Raw genomic sequence first — 22228 nt, forward strand, 5'->3', positions numbered from 1 at the left:
AATGTATATTTATTTTATTAGTGTTCTGCTTAGGTTTTGTTCTTTTTAAGTTTCCTTTACATTTTGATAAGAAATCACCGGCAAAGTGTTTAATTTCTCATCAGTTAAATGAAAAGCCACATTATTTCTAATTTTTCTATTAATAAAGTGAGTTTTTGCAGAATAAGGAGACAAATCACTACTGCCTGCTAAAGTTTTCAGCAACAGTCTGAAAATTTCTGGTTTGTTATGGTTTTTGAAAACCTGTGGAGACAATGAAAGAAGAACTGGCCTTTTTTGTGTTCTGTCTGTCCTACAGAAACATGGACTGCTTTAGAAACTCTCAAGGCCAGAGTTACAGTGTAGAAAGTCACAGTTTGGAGATGGAAGTGCATCTGTGTTGGTTTTCTGCTTATCTGAAAAGGGCATTTTGGCTTTGAAAGAGCCCTGAGAGTTAGATTCCCGTTACTGAGACGCCCCTAAACCTACAAAGGAGAATTTTTACTGTGTTAGTGGAGTAAGGCTCTAAGGTAGAAAGGTTACAGTGAAAGGATCTTGTCAGTGCATTACTTATAATCTTACATAAGAAGCACTTTTTCCTTTGTCTGAACTAAAGATTCTACGTGTTCCATGGTCTTTTCTGGTTCATCTACACCGTGGTGTGAATTTGCATCCTTTAGGACAAGATTATCCTGCACTTTCAGTGTAGTTGTCTGTACTCACACAAATAGGAATATCTGGAATAGTTCCTTGCAGCTTCTTTCTTTTTCATTATTTTTTTTAATCCAGTTTTCATCTCGAAATTATGTTGGTACTTTACAAATTGATCCAAAAAATCAGCATTTGTTGAAGGTGCAGTCAGAGAAGTGGTGTTTGAAAGTTAAGTTACGTTAACCTGTTGCTTTTGTGGAAGGTTGGTGGTGGTGTTACAGTCGAGATGATGAAAAGAAAAGCTGTGAATGCTTCAGTTTTTACATTAGAGCATCCAAAATGAAGTGAATATTTGCATTCCATCTGTTGCAAGTGCATAGCATTGGCACAGGGGGGTATCAGTTTTCAGAACTCATAATCAAATCGGAATATTTACTAGTGAAAATCAGGCATAACTAGAGTATTGTTATACGTACATTCTAGACTTTTGGTAAAAATATCTATAAATAAAGCAGATTTTGTAAAAAGTCAGGAATAGTCCCTTAGAGATTTTTCTTTTTTTTAGAGAATAATCAGTGTTTACATGAAGTGTTTAGGATTCAAACTATTTTATGAGGGTTTTATAACCTTTTGTCTTTCCCCCCTAAAAAATGGTATGGTTCCCTACCAAATTACGTTCCTAAAAGATTTACTGTCCTCAACATTAAAAAAAAATTATAAAATTATTTTCTATCTTGAAAAATCAACCCAGCCATTCTTGTTTCAAGTTTCATCTAATACATTGTTCCGTATGGTTGTATGATAAACACATTATTCCTTGAACAGGAATTAAGAGTAAAGCTGCCAGGAAGGGGTTTTGTTGTCAGAGTAGTTCCCGCCTCATGTTTTGTAAGAGATTTCATGGTCCTATTGTAAAGAGTGGATGATTTAAAACGTGTTCCCAAGATAAACTTTCCCATTGTCATTAATGAGGATGGATAATACTGAGTGACAAGTGCATTAGGAATGACACAGAAAGAGCTGTTAGATTTGTCAGAGCGTATCACTTCAGGCAATGAAACTTGAGGACATTCTCTTTTAGCAATTTTTTGCTATTTATTTAGAGAACCAAGGATTGTGATTGCTCACACAGGTGGATTTTACTGTTTAGTTCATTAAATATTTAGGTACCTTTGAAAAGGCAAAGGTGATAAATATGGAGCATTATACTCCGCTCTAAGGGGTGCCAATGGTTGCATTGCTTACAAATAATTCAACAAAACTAATATATCTTTTATTTGATCTTAAAATGTTTATTTGGGGGATAATTTTTAATTTGCAATAGTTTTACCGAACGGGAGTATTTAAAGTTATATAATGAGAAATGCTGTGAACTGTCATAGTGAAGCTTCTGGGATAAAGAAGCTTAAAATTGGGACGCTATACATGTAATTTACATCGACTTAAAAATCGTATTTCTCCATAGAGCACGACTCTTTAAATATTTATCTCTGAATAATTAATAATGTATGACTTTTCCTGGTGTTTAAAAACCCTCCCCAAACTACAACCCAGCCTATCAGTTTCCATTTGGAACATGCAATTGGTCACTTTTTCGCCTTGATTCATCTTGCCTGGCTGCCAACCAAATTTCGCCTCTGTGTACCTCCTTGACACTAATAATGACTGAGCTCCTGTTCGTTTGCGTGCAAGATTTCCCAAGCGGCAGTTTGGGGCTGGGATAAACTATCTATCACCATTGCCTACAACTAATCTGCCTCAACCAAAACCACCCCGTGATTGAAATTACATTTGACAATTCACCTCTCCTTGGCGTGCCTGAGGTGAACATAGCTACAGACCATCCCCGGAAGGGCATAGCAGCTCCTCCATATGTTGGGGAGGATCCTTTTATTTGTGTCAGGAGACTTTTAGCTAAAGCATGTATAGGCAGGGATTTTTTCTTATTTTTTTTTTTCCCCTTAGACTTCCTCGTTTGCAGATGCGCGGCTGCTGCTTTCTCCTAACCACAGCATTTTGGGTTTGGGAAGCACTGTGGGTTTGGGAAACGTTTTGTTAAAACTCTTTCTTTGAGGTAAACCAGTGCATCCAGTATTGGATGTGTGGGAGATAAAAATCCAAGAGGTTTTTAAAACATAACTTACTGTTTGTTAGAACATTACGCTTTTAACAGACCAGCAAACATCAGACAAAGTACCTGTTACTCTCTGGCCCATCACCAAAGCTCACACCTGCTTGGAGCATTTTGGTTATACAGAACTGAAGTAAGAATGGCAAAGCAAAATCGTCTGTCATCTAAGAAATCTTTTAATTCTTTCTCCAAATTGTAAATTTTTTCATATTGTGCATACTTAGTGGTTTAAAGAGCTGTCTGAACAAATATGATCTGACAAAACAGACCCTTTCTTTCTGGGTGAAGTTTCCTTTTTTGCTAAGTATTGTCCTTTTGGTATGAAGTCACTTTTACCATAATATTTTAGGTAACAGCCTATGTCATGAAAAGTGCTACTTTTCACTAGTGATGTGTATGATTAGCTTTATCAGACATAATTAATTTTTCAAATACAAAGTTTCTGAATAGTTAGAGTAATAAAGTTCTATTTCTAGGTAGATAATTTCTTTTTGTTTTTTTGCTGTAGTTTCAATACATTGATTTGAAGATACACTGTTTGGATATATGAGTCCCTTCCAAGCAGAGATATTCAATGATTCTGTGGCAATGCAGATATTGAAGAATTGAACATTCCGGAATATGTTTTGATTTCTGACTGTTTTGTGTAGCAGTGTGTTTTCGCTGTTATTTTTGTATTCCAACAGAGGCATAAAGATCCCCAGTCACATTGTCCTTTCAGAGAAGTACAGTCCATTCTTGTTGCTGAAAAGGGGACTTTGGGTGGCACACCCATAAAGGCCTCACTATCAGCCTCGTTTTTCTTTCTGACACCAACCGTACTTTTCTCCTTAAAACTGAAATGCATTTTTAAAGCACTTTCATTCAGCAGATTTGAGTTCAAGCTGAATTAATAATCCTTCTGAAATGCTTGACAGCTGAATGTTGTACGTGTATCTATTTTAGTTGTGGGGAGGAAGGTAAGTAATGTGGGTATCATGCTTTCTGCAGCATTTCCAGCCAACAAGTCCAGAAGAATCAGGACTCTTTTGAATAGATAAATCATTAATCTTGGTAACCAGCTGCTCTGAAGGCAGGGAAGAATAACTCAGCCACACAGCCATGCTCAGTTCACTTGTTGCAGTAGCAGTGTACTAAACCTACCCGTAATTTAGGGCCTGCTTTCCATATTTATTCATTTATTTATTCTAATTGGTTTTGTTCTCAACCTTTTTCCTTTGAGTGTGCCTCTGTGGCACAACACAGTGCCCTGTGTAGGTGCTGCTCACTCTAAACCAGCTCTCATGGCTACAAAAAGCAAGATCACCATCTCAGACCCAGTAGACCAAGCAGAGCTTGGCCTACCAAGAGCTTGGCTCAACCCACTTGGCTGTTGGCATCATGTTGCTATGACATGTTCCAGTTCTTTGTAGTTTGGTTTCTAGATGGTTCCAGAACTTTTTTGTCATTGTTGTTCCCCTTGGTATTAACCATGACCTCTTAAAAAATAACTTCTTAAAGTTTTAGTCTGGATAATGTATTTAGTCTGCTATAATGTATTAAATAACTGTGCTGGTTTTATGGTCTATAAAGCAATATTGAAGGGTTTTAGGGGTGACAGAGGAGCTCCATCCTGTTACCACTGCAGTGCCAAAGAAATTAAGGGAGAATTTCCAATTTGAATTGGTGGGGTCTGCAAATTCATCAACAGTTTAAAAAAATGAAAAGGTCACATCCTGCTATTCATATTAAAGTAAGGATTGATGCTGGTTAAAGATTTTTCCTTTAATCTTGAATGAGAGGAATTTGATGCTGAGTTGTGTAAATTCCCAAAATGAAGCATGAATTATGAAGTATAAATTTCAGTGACTTAGACATTCTCAATTTTTATGCAAAAACTTACAAATCAGACATGACAGGCAAGTGCAGAATTAAAAATAATTTTAAAACAAAGAGCCTAGCAGTCTGGGATATTTTTACAATACACTTAAATCTAAATCTTGAAACACTGGTAAACTGCTGGTTCTTAAAATCATCATCTATTAAAAAAATGTTATTTTGTTTATGATGACTTATGAGTATATATCTGCTTGTCTTGATCAGTTCCTTTGTGTTGGTCTGAGGCCTTTAGTGACTTCTCAGGGCTTAGATTTCCTTTTTTTGGTTGTAATATTCCAGTTTGAATTCCTTAGATAGTTTCTATGCAACAATTCCTTGTCTATCTAGAAGTGTATGGGACAGATTCTTTCTGGGGATGCTGAGTGGCAGTGACTGAAAAGTCAGATTGCTGGGTTTATAACATGCAGTTTTTGTGTTCTGGCATATTCACCCATATTAATTACCCAAGAATGGTTTGTGCCTAATGACTTCAACAAAAACATAAGATTAGTAATGTTTTAAATACATGGTAACTACCAACTACACTTTTTGGAACTAATTTTGTTGACCTCTTCCTAATTCTTAATAATTAGCCTTAAAATGAAGATTTATTCTTTTTTACTAAATCTGTGATCAAGATACCTTGTTATCTGCATAAATAAATTCACAAAATAAATAACTATTTTAGTAGCCTTCTGAAGTATCAAGATGCATTTCAGTTAGGATGAGGTTGTCTCTTGGAAGATGAACAAATGAAAGTTTCCCAAGTTCAGATTAAATGTTACCTGAACATTTTTTGTATATACTTAAATATAAAGTGGAAGATTGAATAGTAAACTTTTTTATCATAATTCAGCTCCTATCATGCTCTGTTGGATTTGGGATTGCTAGGTCCTATGGCTGTTCATGCATCCTAAGTAACTACTTCAGTTGTGACAGCAATGAAACTTGTGGTAAGAAGTCATCAAGACATTGAAACATCATAAACAGCAAATAAAGTTGATGCAAACCTAGTCTGTAATTCAAGTCTGTAATTCAATTCCTCATCATTTTCCATATCTTCACACGGTGTGGTGATTTGTAACAGCTTTGTTATTATAGAAGTAATAAGAGATCACTACAATGCCTTTGTACTACAGAAACATGATTTTAAAATCCACTTGAAGTTAAATTATTGGTTTCAGAGACCAAAAATAGAATAGATTTTTTAATTCTACTTCAAAAAATAGTATTTTTTATAAAAAAGAGTATGTAATTCTATCATGTTGAGAAAACTTTACAAATTATCTATCCTTTGAAAAACCCTTAATGAACCACACATAATTGCAATTCCTGAGATATGACAGATGTTAGGAAAGTGTCAGTTTGGACTTTCAATTGACTAAAGACCCTATGTCTTCATCAAGAGAGCTATTAGAAAATATTTCATTAGCAGCATTCATACAATAAGTTTTAATGTTGGGATGTACTTTCTATACGGTTTCACACTTTGTAAAAATGGAGTACATGTACCTAAATATAAAGTGCTAAATCAGGCCACATGGGCAGTGGTTGTGGTGTGTGTTTGTTATATAATTCTGTTTATATCTTTGAGATGTAATCGCTGCTTTTTGGCTGATGTTCCCATTCACCCTGTGTTCCCCTTCATGTGCCCAACTTCCTCATGTTTGTTTTAAGAATCATGATAGGAGTAATCTTGCTCTTCTTGAAGAGTGGACTATATCATCTTTAAAGATCCCTTCTAACCCAAAGCATTTGATGTTTCTGTGACTCACACAAAGACCCCAGATATTGGAATGCCTTCAGCAGCTGGATTAGTGCCTTAACATCTTTACTGTTACACTTGATTAGTGACCAAACTCTTGGCTTACTATGAATATGAACCCATTAACAAAAGAAAGCCAAATAGTCAGTCTTATGTCCTCAAGATTCAAAGGAGGATTCTCTGTCCTCTAGGATGGAAGTTCAGCTGACAACCAGAACTTCAAATCAAGCTGCTTCAAGTGCTGTGGGCACTGCCACTGAGTATTTCCTGAACTCCATGGCAGCACAGAGTCCTTGTGACTTGGTAGTGTTGATTTGCCAAAAGAAATGCAATTGCTGGTTGGAAAACTGCTGTTTGATGAATTCTTTCATTCAGCTCCACAGCTGATGAAAGTTCTACATGGCATTAAAAATTCTAGGCTTATCCTTAGATGTCTTTGCTTCTTCACAGAGCCCACGAAGACAAAGACACAAAAAAGCTTTTTGCACAGACTGAAACCTGTTCCTCATGAATATTCAGACTGGCTTCAATCACAAAGAACAGAAAAACTTATCAATCCAAGCACTTTTATTGATACAGGGCTACTGATTCAGGTGTTTCATCACTGTGCCTTCCCTTATCTCAGCACAAATCTATGAACAATTTCCCATTTTTGGATTTTTCACCTTGAGTCTTCTGCTGTTCTAGCACTTTCTTTGGAGATGGGTCTTCTTAATACCATCAAATCTTGCTGCAGATTATGACAGAGAGATGATTTATGGACACTGTCATCATTGCTTATTCAGTTCATTTTGTCATTCTGCTGTTACACAGTTCTCATGTCCTGTAATGTTTAGGGGCCCTGGTTCCATAAATCTGGTTTAAAAGAACACAAACTCGTTGTCAGTGGGAGTCAGGAAACAGCTGAGAGCCAAGGATTCTTACTCTTAAGGATTTCTCTGCGCACAACAGAAAGAAGTATGTTGGCCCACCTTGAATTCAGATCCAGGATGATGATTCTAGCATCTATATGCTCATTTTTAAAGAGGGGGTTTGCTGTATTTTGATACGCAGGACATCTACTTCTGTTTGCTTCTTAGTGTGTCATCAGAGATACATTCATATTATAGTGAATAAAGACTCTTGTTGTTGGACTTGTCACAGTTCCAGAAGTTCTACCAATGTACTAGCAAATGACAATTGTTGATTTGAATTACCATACCTCCTTCTCAGGACACAGGAGGCTCGTTGACAAGGAACAGTCTGTCATGGTGCAGCTTGGACTGTGCAGTAGAGTTTAGACCCAAAGGTAAACAGTCAAGGTGTGCTCTCCCTGATGTTTAGGCTCTCAAATTTATTAGGGCAGGGATGGACAAAGTAATCATAAGACCATGCCTTCACCAAGATAGAGTTCAGGTTGGGTGGAGGGGCAGTTAAGGGACTGGGTTTTCGTTCTGTCATCATTCTATCAAAACACACAAAGTGATATATTTATGTAATGTCTTGTAGGTGACAGCAAGTGCAAGGTGTGCAAACCCAGCTTCAGTTGATGTGCTCAGACACTTTCATTCTAAAAACAATTTTTAGCATTTGTGAAGCTCTGTTGTTCAGACAGTGATAGGTGTCTGCCACACACACATGGAATGTACTGTGTGTTTCTGTTTAATGGGAAGCAGTTGACCTTTGGACTGGGACACTGCCAGTGAAGTGCTGAGCTGCTGGACCTGGACTGGGATATCTCATTAAGTGCATAAGGGCTGTGTACCACTTGGCTGAATGGAGATCACAAGAAAAACATCTGTTTGCCAGATCTCTGTCCCCATTTCTTCCATCCTTCGTGCTGAAAGGTTTAGGTTTTAGTATCCCAACCGTGCCAGGCTCTGTACAACGCCACAGATGATGAGTAGATCTCACTGTTAAAGTACACCCCTTTTTCCCTTGCAATGAAGTTCCTTCTCATTAGTAGGAAGGGTGATGTGCTGCTTTGTTGAGTGAACCAGGTTCATTTGTTCTCCGCAGTCTGTCATCAAAACCTGGATCTCAGTCCCTATCATTGGTCCCATGTCTTAGCTGAACAAAAGCTCATGGTATAACTGTTCCAGTTTATCTTTCTTCTCTGGTAAAATACCATTTTCCTAAGATGACCTCTTCCTCCAGCAGCCCCTCAAGAACCTTCAATCTTTTTCCTCTGTGTGGTTGCCTTCTTCATCTTTGCCAAGTCCTGCAGCAATCAGAAACTTCTCGTGCAACCAAGATGTACAGGAAGAGGAAAACCCTTGCATTTTCTCCCATTTCTTTTGCAAAGGGAAAAGAAGAAGGAAAACAGAGTCAGTGTCAGGAGAGAAATCTAGAGAAGAGTTCTACAAGTTGTGTCTTTTGACCCTGTTTGCTACTACAGGTGAGACTCTGCAAGGAAGATTAATTTTACTGTGGAGAGACCTACACGTACACATACACACACCCCCTGACCGTATCTCTAATCCTTTGGCTGCAGCAAGAATAATGTTTTACATCCCAAACCTAAGAAGAGAAAACAAGAAATAGATTTCACAGATAGTAAGTATGCTGCTGTTTAAGAGGTGATATTTAAATTGATGTTAAATTGCAAGGACCTTGAAAACTAAGAGATGTGGCTTGTGTTTGCTTCAGCAGTGAAAAATGGGATAAAGGAAGGGCAGAACAACATTGGTGTTCCTAACCAAAATCACTGGACTAGAAAAATAATCTTTGCAGTAATGTTTAGAATATGTCTGAATTTATCAAGATGATAAAGAAAAAGATTGCAGAGAAATAACTCAGATCTTTGCAAGGGAAATATAAAATATACAGACCCAGGAGAAAGGTTACGTATTAGGAGTGTTCTAAGGGAAAAAATATTGCTTTCTTCTTCATTTTTATGATGCTATTTAACTTTTGAGAAATGAACCCTCACAACCTGAGTTTGCAGTGTCTAAGTGTTAGTGTTACACTATTATGAGATATCCTGTTATCTCTTCAATTAAATCTCTTTGTGTCCATTATCATAGCCAGTATTATGTAAGTCGCGGATCTGTCTGGGGGTTTTCCACATCTTTTTTTGGTTCTTTGGTTTGACTATCAGCTTTCAGCTGCTGAGTTCTCTGCAAGAATACTGCATCTACCCTGACTGTTAATGTACATTTGATTGAGGCCTCATCTGATTTAGAAGTACAGTTTTCATGAAGAATGTTTTCAGAAACACACGACAACCAATGTCAGCTCAATCTCTGTGTCCTGGTAGCCCTCACATAAATGAGTCAGAAAAAGCAAGTGACATAAACAAGCACTGTAGTTGATTTGCTTCCTGATTGGCCTATAAATAATACTTGAACTGTCTGATTTCAGAGCCCTGTGGAACAAATGATGTCAGAGTTAGCAAGAATATCAGACAGCCCTGAAGAATTCCATATATAGATAGATAGATAGATATAGATATATAGATATATACAGCTGCCTGTACCAAATGGCAGAGGATAGATAGCATTCTCAGGCTGAAGTTCATCATGGGCATTGACTCTGAGGTGTTCTAGTTCAACACTGTGATTCAGCCTGTTTTTCTGGCCTTCTTCCTTTAGAGGAGCAGTATTTTGACTGTAGGCAGTTTCCATGCAGTCATTCACTCTCTTTGGTAGTCTGCATGAATGCTTTCATGCTCAGCTTTGTCTGAAAATCAGATCAAGCCAGAAAGTTTTCTAGAGTGTGAAGCAGTTGTCATTGCATGATGCAGTGGGTGGGAACAGGTAAATCACTACAGGTTCTTTTGTGTACAAAGGTTTCTTGGCTGTTAGTTTTTCCTCCTATCTGTAGAGCATAAATGTAGTGAGAAGTAACAAAAGAGTAAGAAATTATTGGGATCTGAGCTGACAAGGCTAAACACTTGTTGGGGTGTGGAAGGAAAGAGAAAGGGAAAAATAAGGGGTTCAGTGAGTTGTAGTTAAGAGGTGAGGACAGAAGAAAACACCACACAGTGAAAGAAAGTGAGGACAGAAGGAACAATGAATTGAGGCTTCAATTAAGATTATTAACTCTATAGCAGGTTTTTAATTCATTCTTTTATAACAGTGTCGGGGACAGGTTTTAGGTCACCCTTGCCTAGCAGAAAGGTAGTGATTGTAATTCCTTGAAAACAAGGTGGGTGGTATTTTTAACCACAATGCAAAATAGCCATAACATTTGAGAATGGTTGTTCTGCTCAGATGTCTTGATTTGTCTAGTAAATTTGTCTAGATTTGTCAGAGCTTCAGAAAAAAAAAACAAAGTGCTTGTCTCGGTGGTTTTAAATTAATTTGTTCTTGCAACTGGGATTTAACAGTTCCTTTGAAGCAATTATTATTTTAGTACAAGTGTATATGAGATGCTACCTGTCAATGAGTACTTGGGGAATCCTCAGTATGCAGATCACTGACCTGATAAACTGAAACAGCTCCAAGGGAGTTGTTATGGTCTGTCGCATCAATGAGTATTTAGGGACTCTTTAATATGTGGATTATTAGGACAGTAAAAACGTCTGCAGCCCATTGTGTCAGTGCAGCTGTTCCACAGGAGCGTTATTGCACAGCCCTACCGAGTGTTGTACAGAAATAGTTGACTAAGCTTGTGTAATAGCCATGGGTTTGCATTAAACAAGTGTATTTTTTAAAACATTTTCCCAAAATGAGAAATTCGGGCATTAAGCCTCATGCTACACTGGTTGGGTTTGGGGATTGCATTTACAAAAATTGCCATTTTTCAATTGCACATGAAGTGAACGAGAAATTCTCACGTTGAATTCTGTGCTGGTTCCTTCCCTGCTTTTTTGTCTGCAGTTTAGGAAGTAAACAGCAAAACTAACAGAAATTCTCCCGTTCAGAAATGTCTATCCCAAGAACAGGCCAAGAATAAGTCAGCACATAAATAATCCAATTTTTTCAATAGTTTTCTAAGTAAAGCAAATTTGCTACATCACATGAGCAGATCCATGTATGAAGTTGGATTCTTCATACTGATCTCAGAAGTGTCAGAAATTTGGGTTAGATTTTTGTCTTGATTTTTTTTGTTCCTTGAATTTTCTTCTATAATTAAAAGAGATTACCAATTTTCTTAAAAAAAGATTCTGATCCTATGTACATGAATAAAAATGGTGTTAGTTAGAACTTTGTAACCTGGTATTGAAAAGCAAAATTTGAAGAGTTAAAAGAAGCTGTGTGAGAAATTTATACAGGAAAATATTCATGATATTCACAAAGTCTTGCTTTATCATCTTGTGTGCATCTTCATTAACTCAGATCTCCAAACTTTGTTTATTTGAAGCATTCTTTAGGCTGTACTTGCTACTGTAGTTAAAAAAAAATTTCCTTTTTTGGAGCAGTGTTTCATAAACTGTTAAAGATGCTGGAATATAGTAAATTTGGTATTACTTAGGGGTAGTTTCACTTTTCTTCTTTGACACAAATTCATTTTTGAATGCTGAACCAAAGAAATTAGTTTCACAGGTCAGATGGGCTTCTTGTCAGAATGTATTCCAGGTTGGTATCAGTCACTATTGTAAATCGAGCAAAAGTTTAGCTGTTTCTATGTTTTAATGTAATATTGCTAATTTTTGTTAAAATTTCATGTGTGCAGAAGAAGAATAAATACATATTAAGGTAATGTAGATGCCAAAGCTGCAAGTATGTAATGAACCCTATGAAAATAGGCTCTAAAGTCCAAAGTCCTTCACTTATAAAGTGCCATTTTTTTCCTAGATTTTTTTTCTCTAGATAATTAACATGAGAAAATGCTCAGTACTGAACTTAAGCGGAAAAATTTTAAATGGTATTTACTTTCACGTGTATTTACATCTGAAGGGAGGTTGTATACACGAAGCATGAAATTGCAGGTTTTGATGTCAGAATTTCCGACACGATTTTTCCATTTGTCAAAACCTAAAATAAAAAAAACTGCGTTTTTTCAAGTACATGGCCTAAAACTGCTGGAGAGCTGTCTGGCTGGTAGTGGTCCCTTCACTGCTCCATTTGTGCCTCAGGGGAAGGTGTGGAACACAAGGAGTGCACGTTCATGTTAGAAGAAACCCACTACAAACATCCTCCAGGAGTCTGTGCATCGTTCCCCAGCGTTCAAAAACACATCTTAAGCCTAATGTTTTAACTGAACAACAGAGAAAAAAATGTGTCTGTCTTAGAATACTTTTAAAACCAAAATCTGATTCCATCTCTTGTTCTTTGTACAGTCATCCAGAATAGTTCAGTCTGTTTTCCAGTCAAATTAACACTGAAGTAATTATGCAAGCGCGGCTTTGGTTTTATAACTGACAACAGTGGCTGGATTTGGGAGCTTTTTTTCCCCAGTTGGGCAATAAACTAAATTTGAATTTTGCCCTTTCTGAATTAAGATTTGAGAACCTGAAGATGTAGTGGTAGCATTTTGAGCACAAAATGGTAATTTTTGCCTCTTACTCTGAGGCGAGCTGTGAAAAGCAAAGACTTATTAGGAGGAGTTGTCAGCATAAGTTTACACCTTTGATCTCCAGTGAGGTTCTCAAGGTTTCTGGCATTACATTTCTTATTTGAAAAAATATTCCATTATATCTATTGAGGTTCTCAAGGTTTCTGGCATTACATTTCTTATTTGAAAAAATATTCCATTGTATCTATTAATAACACTCTTAGAAAGATAACGTGTCATGGTAACTGCCAAATCAAAAAGAAATAGATGGAAAGTAAGAACAATAAAATATTAGTAAAAATAACAAGTTACCGTGTCTGCTGGAATGATATGAAATTATCACTTTAAGCAAATTGTTGCGATAAAAAATGAACAATCTGTATACATTATAGAAAATTTATTACTATCTCAGTGACAGTGGTAAAATTTCCTTAGGATAGGTTAATCAGTGTTCACAATGAAATTCATGCCAAAATGCATTTCTAAAATGTACATAAGGCCTGCTTCCTCCTAAGGCAGAGGTACAAAGTTATACACTGGAAGAAATATAGAGTTGGCTGCACATTGTACTGCTCTCAGGAATGGTTGTTTATGGATGCTCTGCCCAAGTTCTGAAGCAGCAATTACTGGAGAGATTTTGGATTATGGTTTTCATGATCTGATCTTTTCTGGGAAAAGAAGAAGTGTATAAATGTAACACACTCTCAGCTCCATTTTAAGAAAGCTAAAAAAAAGACCTGTAAAATGTATTGTGATATTACAAAGGGAAAATGGGTGCATTTATGAGGGGGGTTTTCCATTCTTCTTCTTCCCTTTAGTTCTCTCCATGTTCCTCCTAGACTGTTTTCCTTATCACCTTTGAAATCCTTTATCTTTCATTCCCACTTCCCATTTTTCTACATTTTTCTACACCTGTCGTTATGAGGTTTTTGTTCTCAATTTTTCTCTTACATGAAAACATGCAGCAAAATTAGGATTAATATATACAACTGTATTGCCTGCAAAAAAAATTTCCTTGCTTTAAGGAAAGTACAAAGATGAAGACAAAACTTTTAAGAGCCATGAGTTATAACATCATGAACAAGTGTATATTCAGTTCAGTGGGACAGAAAACCTAGACTTTCTATTTTTTTTGTAATTTTCTATCTTTTGAAAATATTTAAGTAGCTTTGTTTATAATTGGAATTATTTACTTCAGTTTAGTACTTTGGGCCTCAGTTTCACTCTTGTTTCAAAAAAAAAAAAAAAACCAACAGATCTCACAATCAAATTACAGCCAGAACCCATAAACTCAAATTTTCAAGGTTCACTCTGAAGATTTATGTATTGCAAAATGGAAAATAGCAGTTAAGAAAACAAGTTCCTTTGTTGGCATATAGGAGATATTAATAAATTGTTTTCTATATGATTATGCATTAAAAGATACTGATTCTATGAACAGGCTGCAAGAGATTGATTTGTGTTTTTGCTCAGATCATTTTATAACCAAAATACAGAGTAAAACCAGATGGATGAAGTCATTATTTGTAACAGCACAGAAAACAGCAAATGTTTGAGGATATACATGCAAGTGATTTTTGTCAATATTACACCACATATGAATAATTCATTACTGAAATAGTGTTATTCTTTATAAATAAATAGCCATCTGCAGTATCATATGCCATAATCCTACAAATACTGACACCAATGAGCAATGTTTTACATGTCACTAACTCAGCAGTTCTGTTCTCAAATTAAAGAACGATAGTTCTAATTTAGAAAGCTTTTGGAGACCAATCAACAACTTCAGGACTGAATTCAGGATACTTAGGGTAAAAGTAACATCAGTTGTTTTGTCTGCCAGGTGCCAATGGTCACTGTCACTTGTTTTACCCAAGAAACTGGAAAGAATAAGGACATTTTCCATCACAGGAGATGCTAAAATAGAATATTAACATTTGGGATTTTGTGTTGATTTTCAGTCCTTGAGATGTTAGAGTTCTTTGAGGTTTTACCAAAACATTAGAGGTAAATTTTAACAGGAAGATACACCATCAAAGTTTCTCTGGGATTAAAGAAAGGTACAAAGTAGTCAAGCACAAGTGTTTTATGGCATGAGGGGTGTAGCAAATCATGGTGTGAGCGTTGCTTCAGTCCATGCTGTTAGATGGCCACTGCCTGTGGTGTTTTAGCTTACAGGTAACCAAGCCATGACAAGGAGTTGATCCAACAGAAAAGGCAGAAATATTCTGGCCATCTGCCATGGAAAATGCTATTTTGGGTCCTGCTGTCACAAGAAAGTTTGGCAGGATTGCACAGATGAATATAGCCAGTTTTCAATGAGAGCACCAATAGCTTTGTTTGGGGTTGAAGTGACAATATTTTCCAGTTTAGGTGAACTTCCTCCTTAAATATAATCACTTTGGTTACCTTTCTGTTGGACTTGTAATTAGCCTGTACCCAGAATCTGGACCAGAATCTGACTAGTACTCACAGAGACTGAGGTTTGTGGCTTTCTCTGCATTCGTGGTGCTTTGGCCCTTAACGTCATGTGGTCTCACCTAAAGGTGGAGCTGCAACATGGACTTGCAACTCTACAGACTATCACAACTGCCAAACAAGTTCACAGAACTTTATCTCACAAGCTCACTATTATCATTTGATCTTTGTCCTTGGGGAGGAAGAAGAACCACTCATTGCAACTGCAGATGGTCTCACCTCAGGGGTGAAGGGGCAGCGTATACAGGCATGGGCATTATCTTACCCTCACTTTCCCTGCGTTTCCTTCAACCCAAATAATGATTCTGTGTTTGATGCAAAATGGTTATTTTGCATATTGCAAATTTCAAAACCAGACTAGATCAGAATTTTAATAATGTCAATTGCTGCTGAAAGATTTCTTCGTTGTTTTTTTCCACGTCCTCCCCCTTTTTGCCTTAATTTAGCTTTCATGCTGTTTTATCATTGGATGGTTATCACGAAACAGATCTTTCAATTAACTTTCCTGGATTTAAGGTCTGTTTCTGACAAATGATTATGGTGATAACACATTGTCAGTCAACTTAATACATTAACCGTTTCAGAATAATGTGCACAAATAACATGAGTAGAAGTGCTCCTCTGGCTGTTTTTGACTGTGTCCATTTGATGCCCTACAGACATCCACAGGGTGTCTGGAGCAGAAATGCACTCAGAAATGCACTCTGCCTTCTCCAAAAGCTGTGTAGGGGTTGTGTCAATCCTTTCCATACTTTGTATATGCCACGTAGCAGAGACAGAGAGACAGCTCTTTCTGTAAATCTCTTCCAGCTTAACCTGCTTTTTAAGGACAGCTTTTTTCATTGCCACAGGGCTCTGTGACAGTCTTCCTCCTCTCCTTCCCATCCATCTTGTTTCTGCCTTAACTTTGACCTTTAGGGTGTTTTTTCCCTAGAAAGCCCAAGGAATCTTCTTTTGAGACCACCCCATAGTTTCATTCTGTCTGGCAGGGAGCAGGCTCCGTGATAACAATGAAGCCAATTCCTGTCCAACAAGGGACTCTTGGGCTTTCCTCTAAATTAATTATGCTTTTGGAGAAATCCTGCTTGTAACCCTCATGATGCAAATGTTCATGGGAAGAGGAGTTCAAGGGAAAAAAAGATAAGGTATGATTTCTATGGCTTCTGCAAGGCATGGAGTGACAACAGCATTTACCCCCTATGACTGCGGGGTAAAATCCCTCTAGACAACATTTGCCTGGGTTATCATAGAGTGAAGTATGGTAGGTAACATCCCTTGGAGAGTGAACCATTACAGGTAATTAATCCTTCTTTCTTCTGTTAAACACTGTGCAATATAGCTTTTAAAAACATTGAAAGTCATTTCTACTGAGAAATGAGAACGGTTAAATAGATTATGATCTGAGTGGCAAAGTATCCATCCTCACATGGATACCTGATCCATACTCTGTTCTGTGTAACATCAAAACTACCATTTATGCAAATAAGGTGAAACAGCCTTTACACGAGTTGAAGTTGCAGAGCAGAGGTCTTGGACTCATTTGTGATTGCATCTCTATGAAAGCCTTAACATTTGAAATGAAGTCCAAAATAGGAACCTGTTATTTGATAATTGTGCTTCACCATCGAATGTTGCCGTGTGAAGCGGGATGACAAAATATCTCAATTATGTGGGTATTTCAAGATGCCTTCATTTCTGGTTTATATATGTGCAAAAAATATATTTGTGTAATGTGTAATAAGGATTTTAATAAATGCTTGAAAATGGATTTCTTAATATGCTCATTATGTTTCTGAGCCTGCTAATTCTTTAAGGAAATGAAGAAAAAATAATGAAATTATGTTACACAGGTACTTAATTTTTTTTATCTCTGATACTACTCTGGTAATTAATGTCTGGTTTATGCAAACTAGACGATATCTCTTACTGGACACATTACTGTCAAGAAAATATTACTTGCCTTAATTATCAGTAATGAAGCAGGGATAAGCTGCTCACTTAGATATAATATATCTAATGACCTTTTCAGCTAAAGGTTATGATGAAAGGTATCAGTTTCACAAATTATGCCTCATTCAGTTTCTGGCCTTTGTCTAGATTAATGTTTGGAGGATGAGTTTTAAAGTCAGACATAAATTGTGTTTGGTGTTTAAAATTGATTTAGTGTCTTGCTTTTAGTACATCATTTTCTCTCTTATAAATTATACCAAGCCTCATTTTTATCTTCATGTTTTATTATGAAAGCCAACAGTTAAGTCTAGTCTTGTCTTATTAACTACTGCTGTATATTTTGACAATAGTAACTGGCAGAGGAAAGCTTAAATAAGCAGTTTAATATGGAAGGGTGTAATGATTTTTTAAAAGCTTGTTTTCGGTTCTGTTTGTTTTTCAAAACTTTTTAATCAAATTTTCTTTCCTAATTCTGAACATACAAACCAATTTAAAAAATAAAATCTGTACAAACTGTTATTCTAGTTAATGTCATTAGGACTGAAATGGTTTAATTGCTCTCTACTTTTTCCTCAATCTGTGCTCTACAACGTGACCAACTCCAAAGTATCTGATGAATTGTGGTAGGTTTTATGTACAGTGAATATGTACAGCAAGTGTTTCACCATGTGCTTAATGACTCAGGTCCAAATGGACTTCCACTGATGTCTCTTTGGTGAGCAGTTTGGGTCCATGACCCAGAGGTGATTCAGATTTTTTTTGTCTGATTCAGCAGTGGCACCAAGAACGAATCTAACAGTTCATTTACTTTGAAGGATGAGACAGGTCAGTAATGTTCAGGAAATTTTAAGATTCCAAGGTACATCAGTACCTTTTAGAAAATAAGTTGTATTTTGATCTTCTCTTCTGACTACTTCTGTAGGAATTTGATCATACTGTGGTGCTTATACATCCATCATGCTTGGGCTTGGGCATTTGGATGTAATTTAGGAAACAGTAGGAATAAAGGATCATTTATATCTGTACTGGTATATGAAAGGAAGATGTAGCATGGTCACACACCAGCTCAATGTGCCATATTTACTATTCAGAGCTGTGGCTGATCTGCACATAATAAGCAGAATGGATCAATTCAAGCAGTAAGCATTAGCTTTTATTCCTACAGGCATCTTAGTTGGTTCCAGTATATTCTGTTGAGCTCTCCTAAGTAACTAAACCCATAATAGTAGTTAGGATGGATGTTTCTTAGGTCTCAGCTCAGGTTTGAAACCAGGCTTCAGTCTTCTGACATGTAAGAGTGGAGGTAACAGTGTGTTCAAAGACTTCAGACTTCTAATACCCTTAGAAGAGGGCAACTTCCAGCCTGTGTCCATGTTGACCTGAGACAACTACATCTTTCCTTCCTCATAGTAAAACTGTCATGCCATCCTGTTCTCAGCCTGCCTCTGTGTCTTTAATACCATGAGGGACTCAGAAAACATTGACTTTTACCAGAACTCTCTTCAGTTTGACTTGGCAGAAATAAACCTGTCAATAATGCAGGCAATTGCTCAGATCCACAGTGGGATTTTGAACAAAATAAACCCCACAGACCTCAGGCTAAACTGAGAGGAGGGAGGACAAAGCCAGTTGTTCTTTAGAAAGCCTGGGAGATATTAAATTAATTGGTGTAGCAGGAATTAATCAGCTGATCATGATTCTACTTGTGTCAACCAAAGAAATGAATTAAGGGCCTGGTGCAGAAGGAAGCAGCCCTTTTCTTGTCCCAAGTGCATTTTTTTAAATAGTTTATTCCCCAGCCTGGGCTGTGCACAAGTCTCCTGCCATTTAGTAGAGATTCCACTGCTCTTCAGTGTGGAGAAAAGAAATATTTCCACGTTTCATAGACAAACTCTTTGCTACCCTTTTCACAGGAAGGGGGAATAGGATGAGTGCTCAGCCAAGGAATATGCTACTCATTTTCCAGGTCATAATGGTAGAATATAAGTGTGACTGCTTTTAAAATTGGCATTTTTGAAATTTGTTTTAAAATTTTTAAGTGGCCACTCAGGGTCACTCTTCAAAAATGTTTAGCCTACTATGAGAACAGTAAATTGTGTTTGATTTACACTTTGAACTGTTGGATACAGACTTATATTAGACACAACCTGGATATTAGATACACTGAAAAACTTCACTTTATTAGAAAAACCACTCTTTGGACCATGACATTTTTTGAAATGAGGTTAAGTAATTAAACAGCAAGTGAGACCTTAACAGTGTGATTATTAGGAAGACATCAGCAGTAAATATAAATTAAATCCTATTCTTCTCTGTCAAACACTGTTTTATTGTGTTAACAAACAATGAAGAGAGGAATTAAATTAAAGTATAACTACAGCAAATTTAAGTGTTACCAAAAGTGTGTCAAAATGAGTTTTAATCATTCATATGAACTCAAAGAACACTTGAATATATTCAAAACCAAAGCCAATTTTTTTAGAAGTCTGTAAGCAGAATGGGAACAAGCAGAGATAGGAAAAAAAAAAACAACTTACCAAGTGGAATAAATTGAAAACTTGCTGGAGACACTGGATAAATCTAAAAAGTGGTATCTTAACTATTAAGTAGTTATACACTTAGCATGAGAGTGTGGAAATATCAAATACCTGTACTAATGTGAAATAATGGAAATTAGTAAAATGAAACAGCTCTAATAATATAGTTAAGCCATTTCTCTCAGTTCCTTCCACTTCTTCGCTAATATGTACTTCATTCAACTGTTTTTCAACTTGTTACATCAACTGCTGTGTGTTTTTACTTCTTATCTCTTCTTAAACTATATCACTGCCAAAATGCACAAATATATAATCAATAAATCATAATTTAAGGTAGGTGGCATGTACGTTCAGTGGTGAGAGAGTAAACTTCCTAATGTGTTTGTGAATCTAAAAGACTCATGTGTAATCTCTCTCCCAGTCTGTATGGAGGATTCATGTTGCTAGTCCTTTTTCCCAAGATACCTGTAATATAAATAAATATTTTTCACTTTATGTTCTGAATTCCTTGTACTAGGGTTTCTGTAGAATATAGACATTTATTGGCTCGGACCAATGCTTGAAAAGTTGTGTGAATATATTCTAATCTCTGCTGCAAAGTGAAGCCAAGTTAATTGATCTCCATTTGGATTTAAAAACCAAGTCCATTAGGCTGGACTCTGAATCACTCCCTGAAAAATCCCTGCAAAACATTTTCCATTTGAGCTTTTTGCTTAACTGAACAACAAATCTTTTCCCCCTGATCAGTCCTGTATTCCTGGTACAATTTCTCTTTCTCTCTTACTTATACGATGCCTCTGATTAAAAACAGTCACAACACGTGGAGATGTCGAGGGGTTTTCACACTGTAATCTTTCCTTCAGCATGAATTGCAGGGAATCTTATGGCTGGAAATTCTTGTGTGGAAATGGCTCTTGGACCTTTCTCAAGATTAACCTCACAGAGACTTGTCTACCACCCCCAGGGCTCTGTGCCAGGCACGAATTTAAACTTCATGAAACACTTCCTCTGCAAAGCACTGGCTGTGCCTTGCTCAGCTCCTGGTTCAACGGAGCTGGGAAACACAGAAAACCTCCACTCTGTTAAAAACTTGAGGGAACTGATGCTGCCCATGTAGTTCCATCCTCCCCAGCTCCAGCAGAGTGGCTGGAGTGCAGGATACATAGCTGAGCCAATAACTAAATGAGATATTCCCAGCAAAACCTGACCTTAAGGTAGAAGTCACAGTGGTTCACTCTCAGCTGGCCTCAGTCTGCCCCCCTGACTGTGCACCCAGAATTAACCACAGAACTCCTGCTGATGTTAAAGTCAATTTAAATGTAAATCTAGATTAATCCCAGGTTTAATCCCATGTTCAAAATGTTGCACATTACATACGTCCTGCTTTTATAATAACAGCCTGAGACCTAGATCTATAATCTTGCTCCAGAAAAAATTATTTTCAAGATTAATGGGCTATTTAGTCGTCTACAGAACTACTTAAGTAAAAAATTCAGACTTTGAGTAGTAACTTTACAAGGCATTTTTTTAACTTTTAATGTGCTTACTTTAAAATAGAAAAGAAATGGAGGAGTAATAGTAATACTATGCACCCCAAAGAAGAAAACATGAAATTAAAATATCACATCAGAAAGGAACATATGGAATGATGAGATTGAACTTCGGGGTGTATTTTAACCCCTGTAATATTACTTTGAAACCTTTGAAATGTGACTTCATAGTGACAAAAATGATGTCTGTCTGAAAAGATTGTTTTATGAACCAGAGCTGCAATAACAGGTTATATTTACATGTGTATTAATAGCATAGCAATACATCTAAAATACTAATAGATTTACTGTAATGTGGAAGTCCTTAGTCTTTCTATTTGAAAAAAATGTACATTGCATTTTCTGCAGTTTTCTGTGTTCTGATACTTACAGATGTCAGTGTGTAAATCTGTCTTCCAAGTATTTTAAAAACTATTAGAGTACTGATTAAAATATACTTAAAGGTGTTTGTTTAGATGCTTTCCAATGTATAAAATCAGTGATACTGTGAAACTCAGTACATTTTTAATTTTGTGGTTACCTCACAATAGTAAGACAGTAATGTTGAAGGATGTTGCATTTCACTAGCTACCTTTATTGGATTTTAACCTATATTTTAATTTAAAGCACTGTCTTGCATGCTCAGATAATTAGTTAACTTACACATAAAGACTATATTTTAAAAAATGGCTGTTATAGTAACCATGACTATGAACAGGGCAAAGTCTTCTTGGTTTAATACTGCTAAGAAAAAAAGGCTGGTAATGATGAATCATGAAATTACAAAATACATGTAAGCTGAAATTTTAAAAGATGGTTAAGTGACAGAAGTGAGTTCGGTAAGAGCTTCATATTCTCTTTCATTTCAGAGAAGGAACTATTAAAATAAGCTGTATGTTTGGGTTGATTTCAGTATCAGTGAAGCATT

The 22228-nt window shown here is 36.5% G+C and overlaps 1 protein-coding gene across 4 annotated transcripts in view; it reads left to right on the forward strand.

Annotated features, from left to right (window-relative positions):
* The window catches only part of ELP4 (elongator acetyltransferase complex subunit 4), a 142648-nt gene that overhangs the window by 73669 nt on the left and 46751 nt on the right, over positions 1–22228 (forward strand). The window contains exon 10 of one of the 4 annotated variants that reach the window (XM_051776817.1): positions 8761–11054. The exons of the other annotated variants lie outside the window; for them this stretch is intronic. Coding sequence (XP_051632777.1) covers positions 8761–8784 — 24 coding nt within the window. The 3' untranslated portion in view covers positions 8785–11054. Of the gene's footprint in view, positions 1–8760; positions 11055–22228 lie in introns of those variants that run through there. 4 annotated transcript variants of the gene reach the window in all.

This window comes from Manacus candei, unplaced genomic scaffold (assembly GCF_025592945.1).
Source record: "Manacus candei isolate 608988 ecotype Guabito, Panama unplaced genomic scaffold, ASM2559294v1 h1tg000009l, whole genome shotgun sequence".
NCBI lineage: Eukaryota > Metazoa > Chordata > Aves > Passeriformes > Pipridae > Manacus > Manacus candei.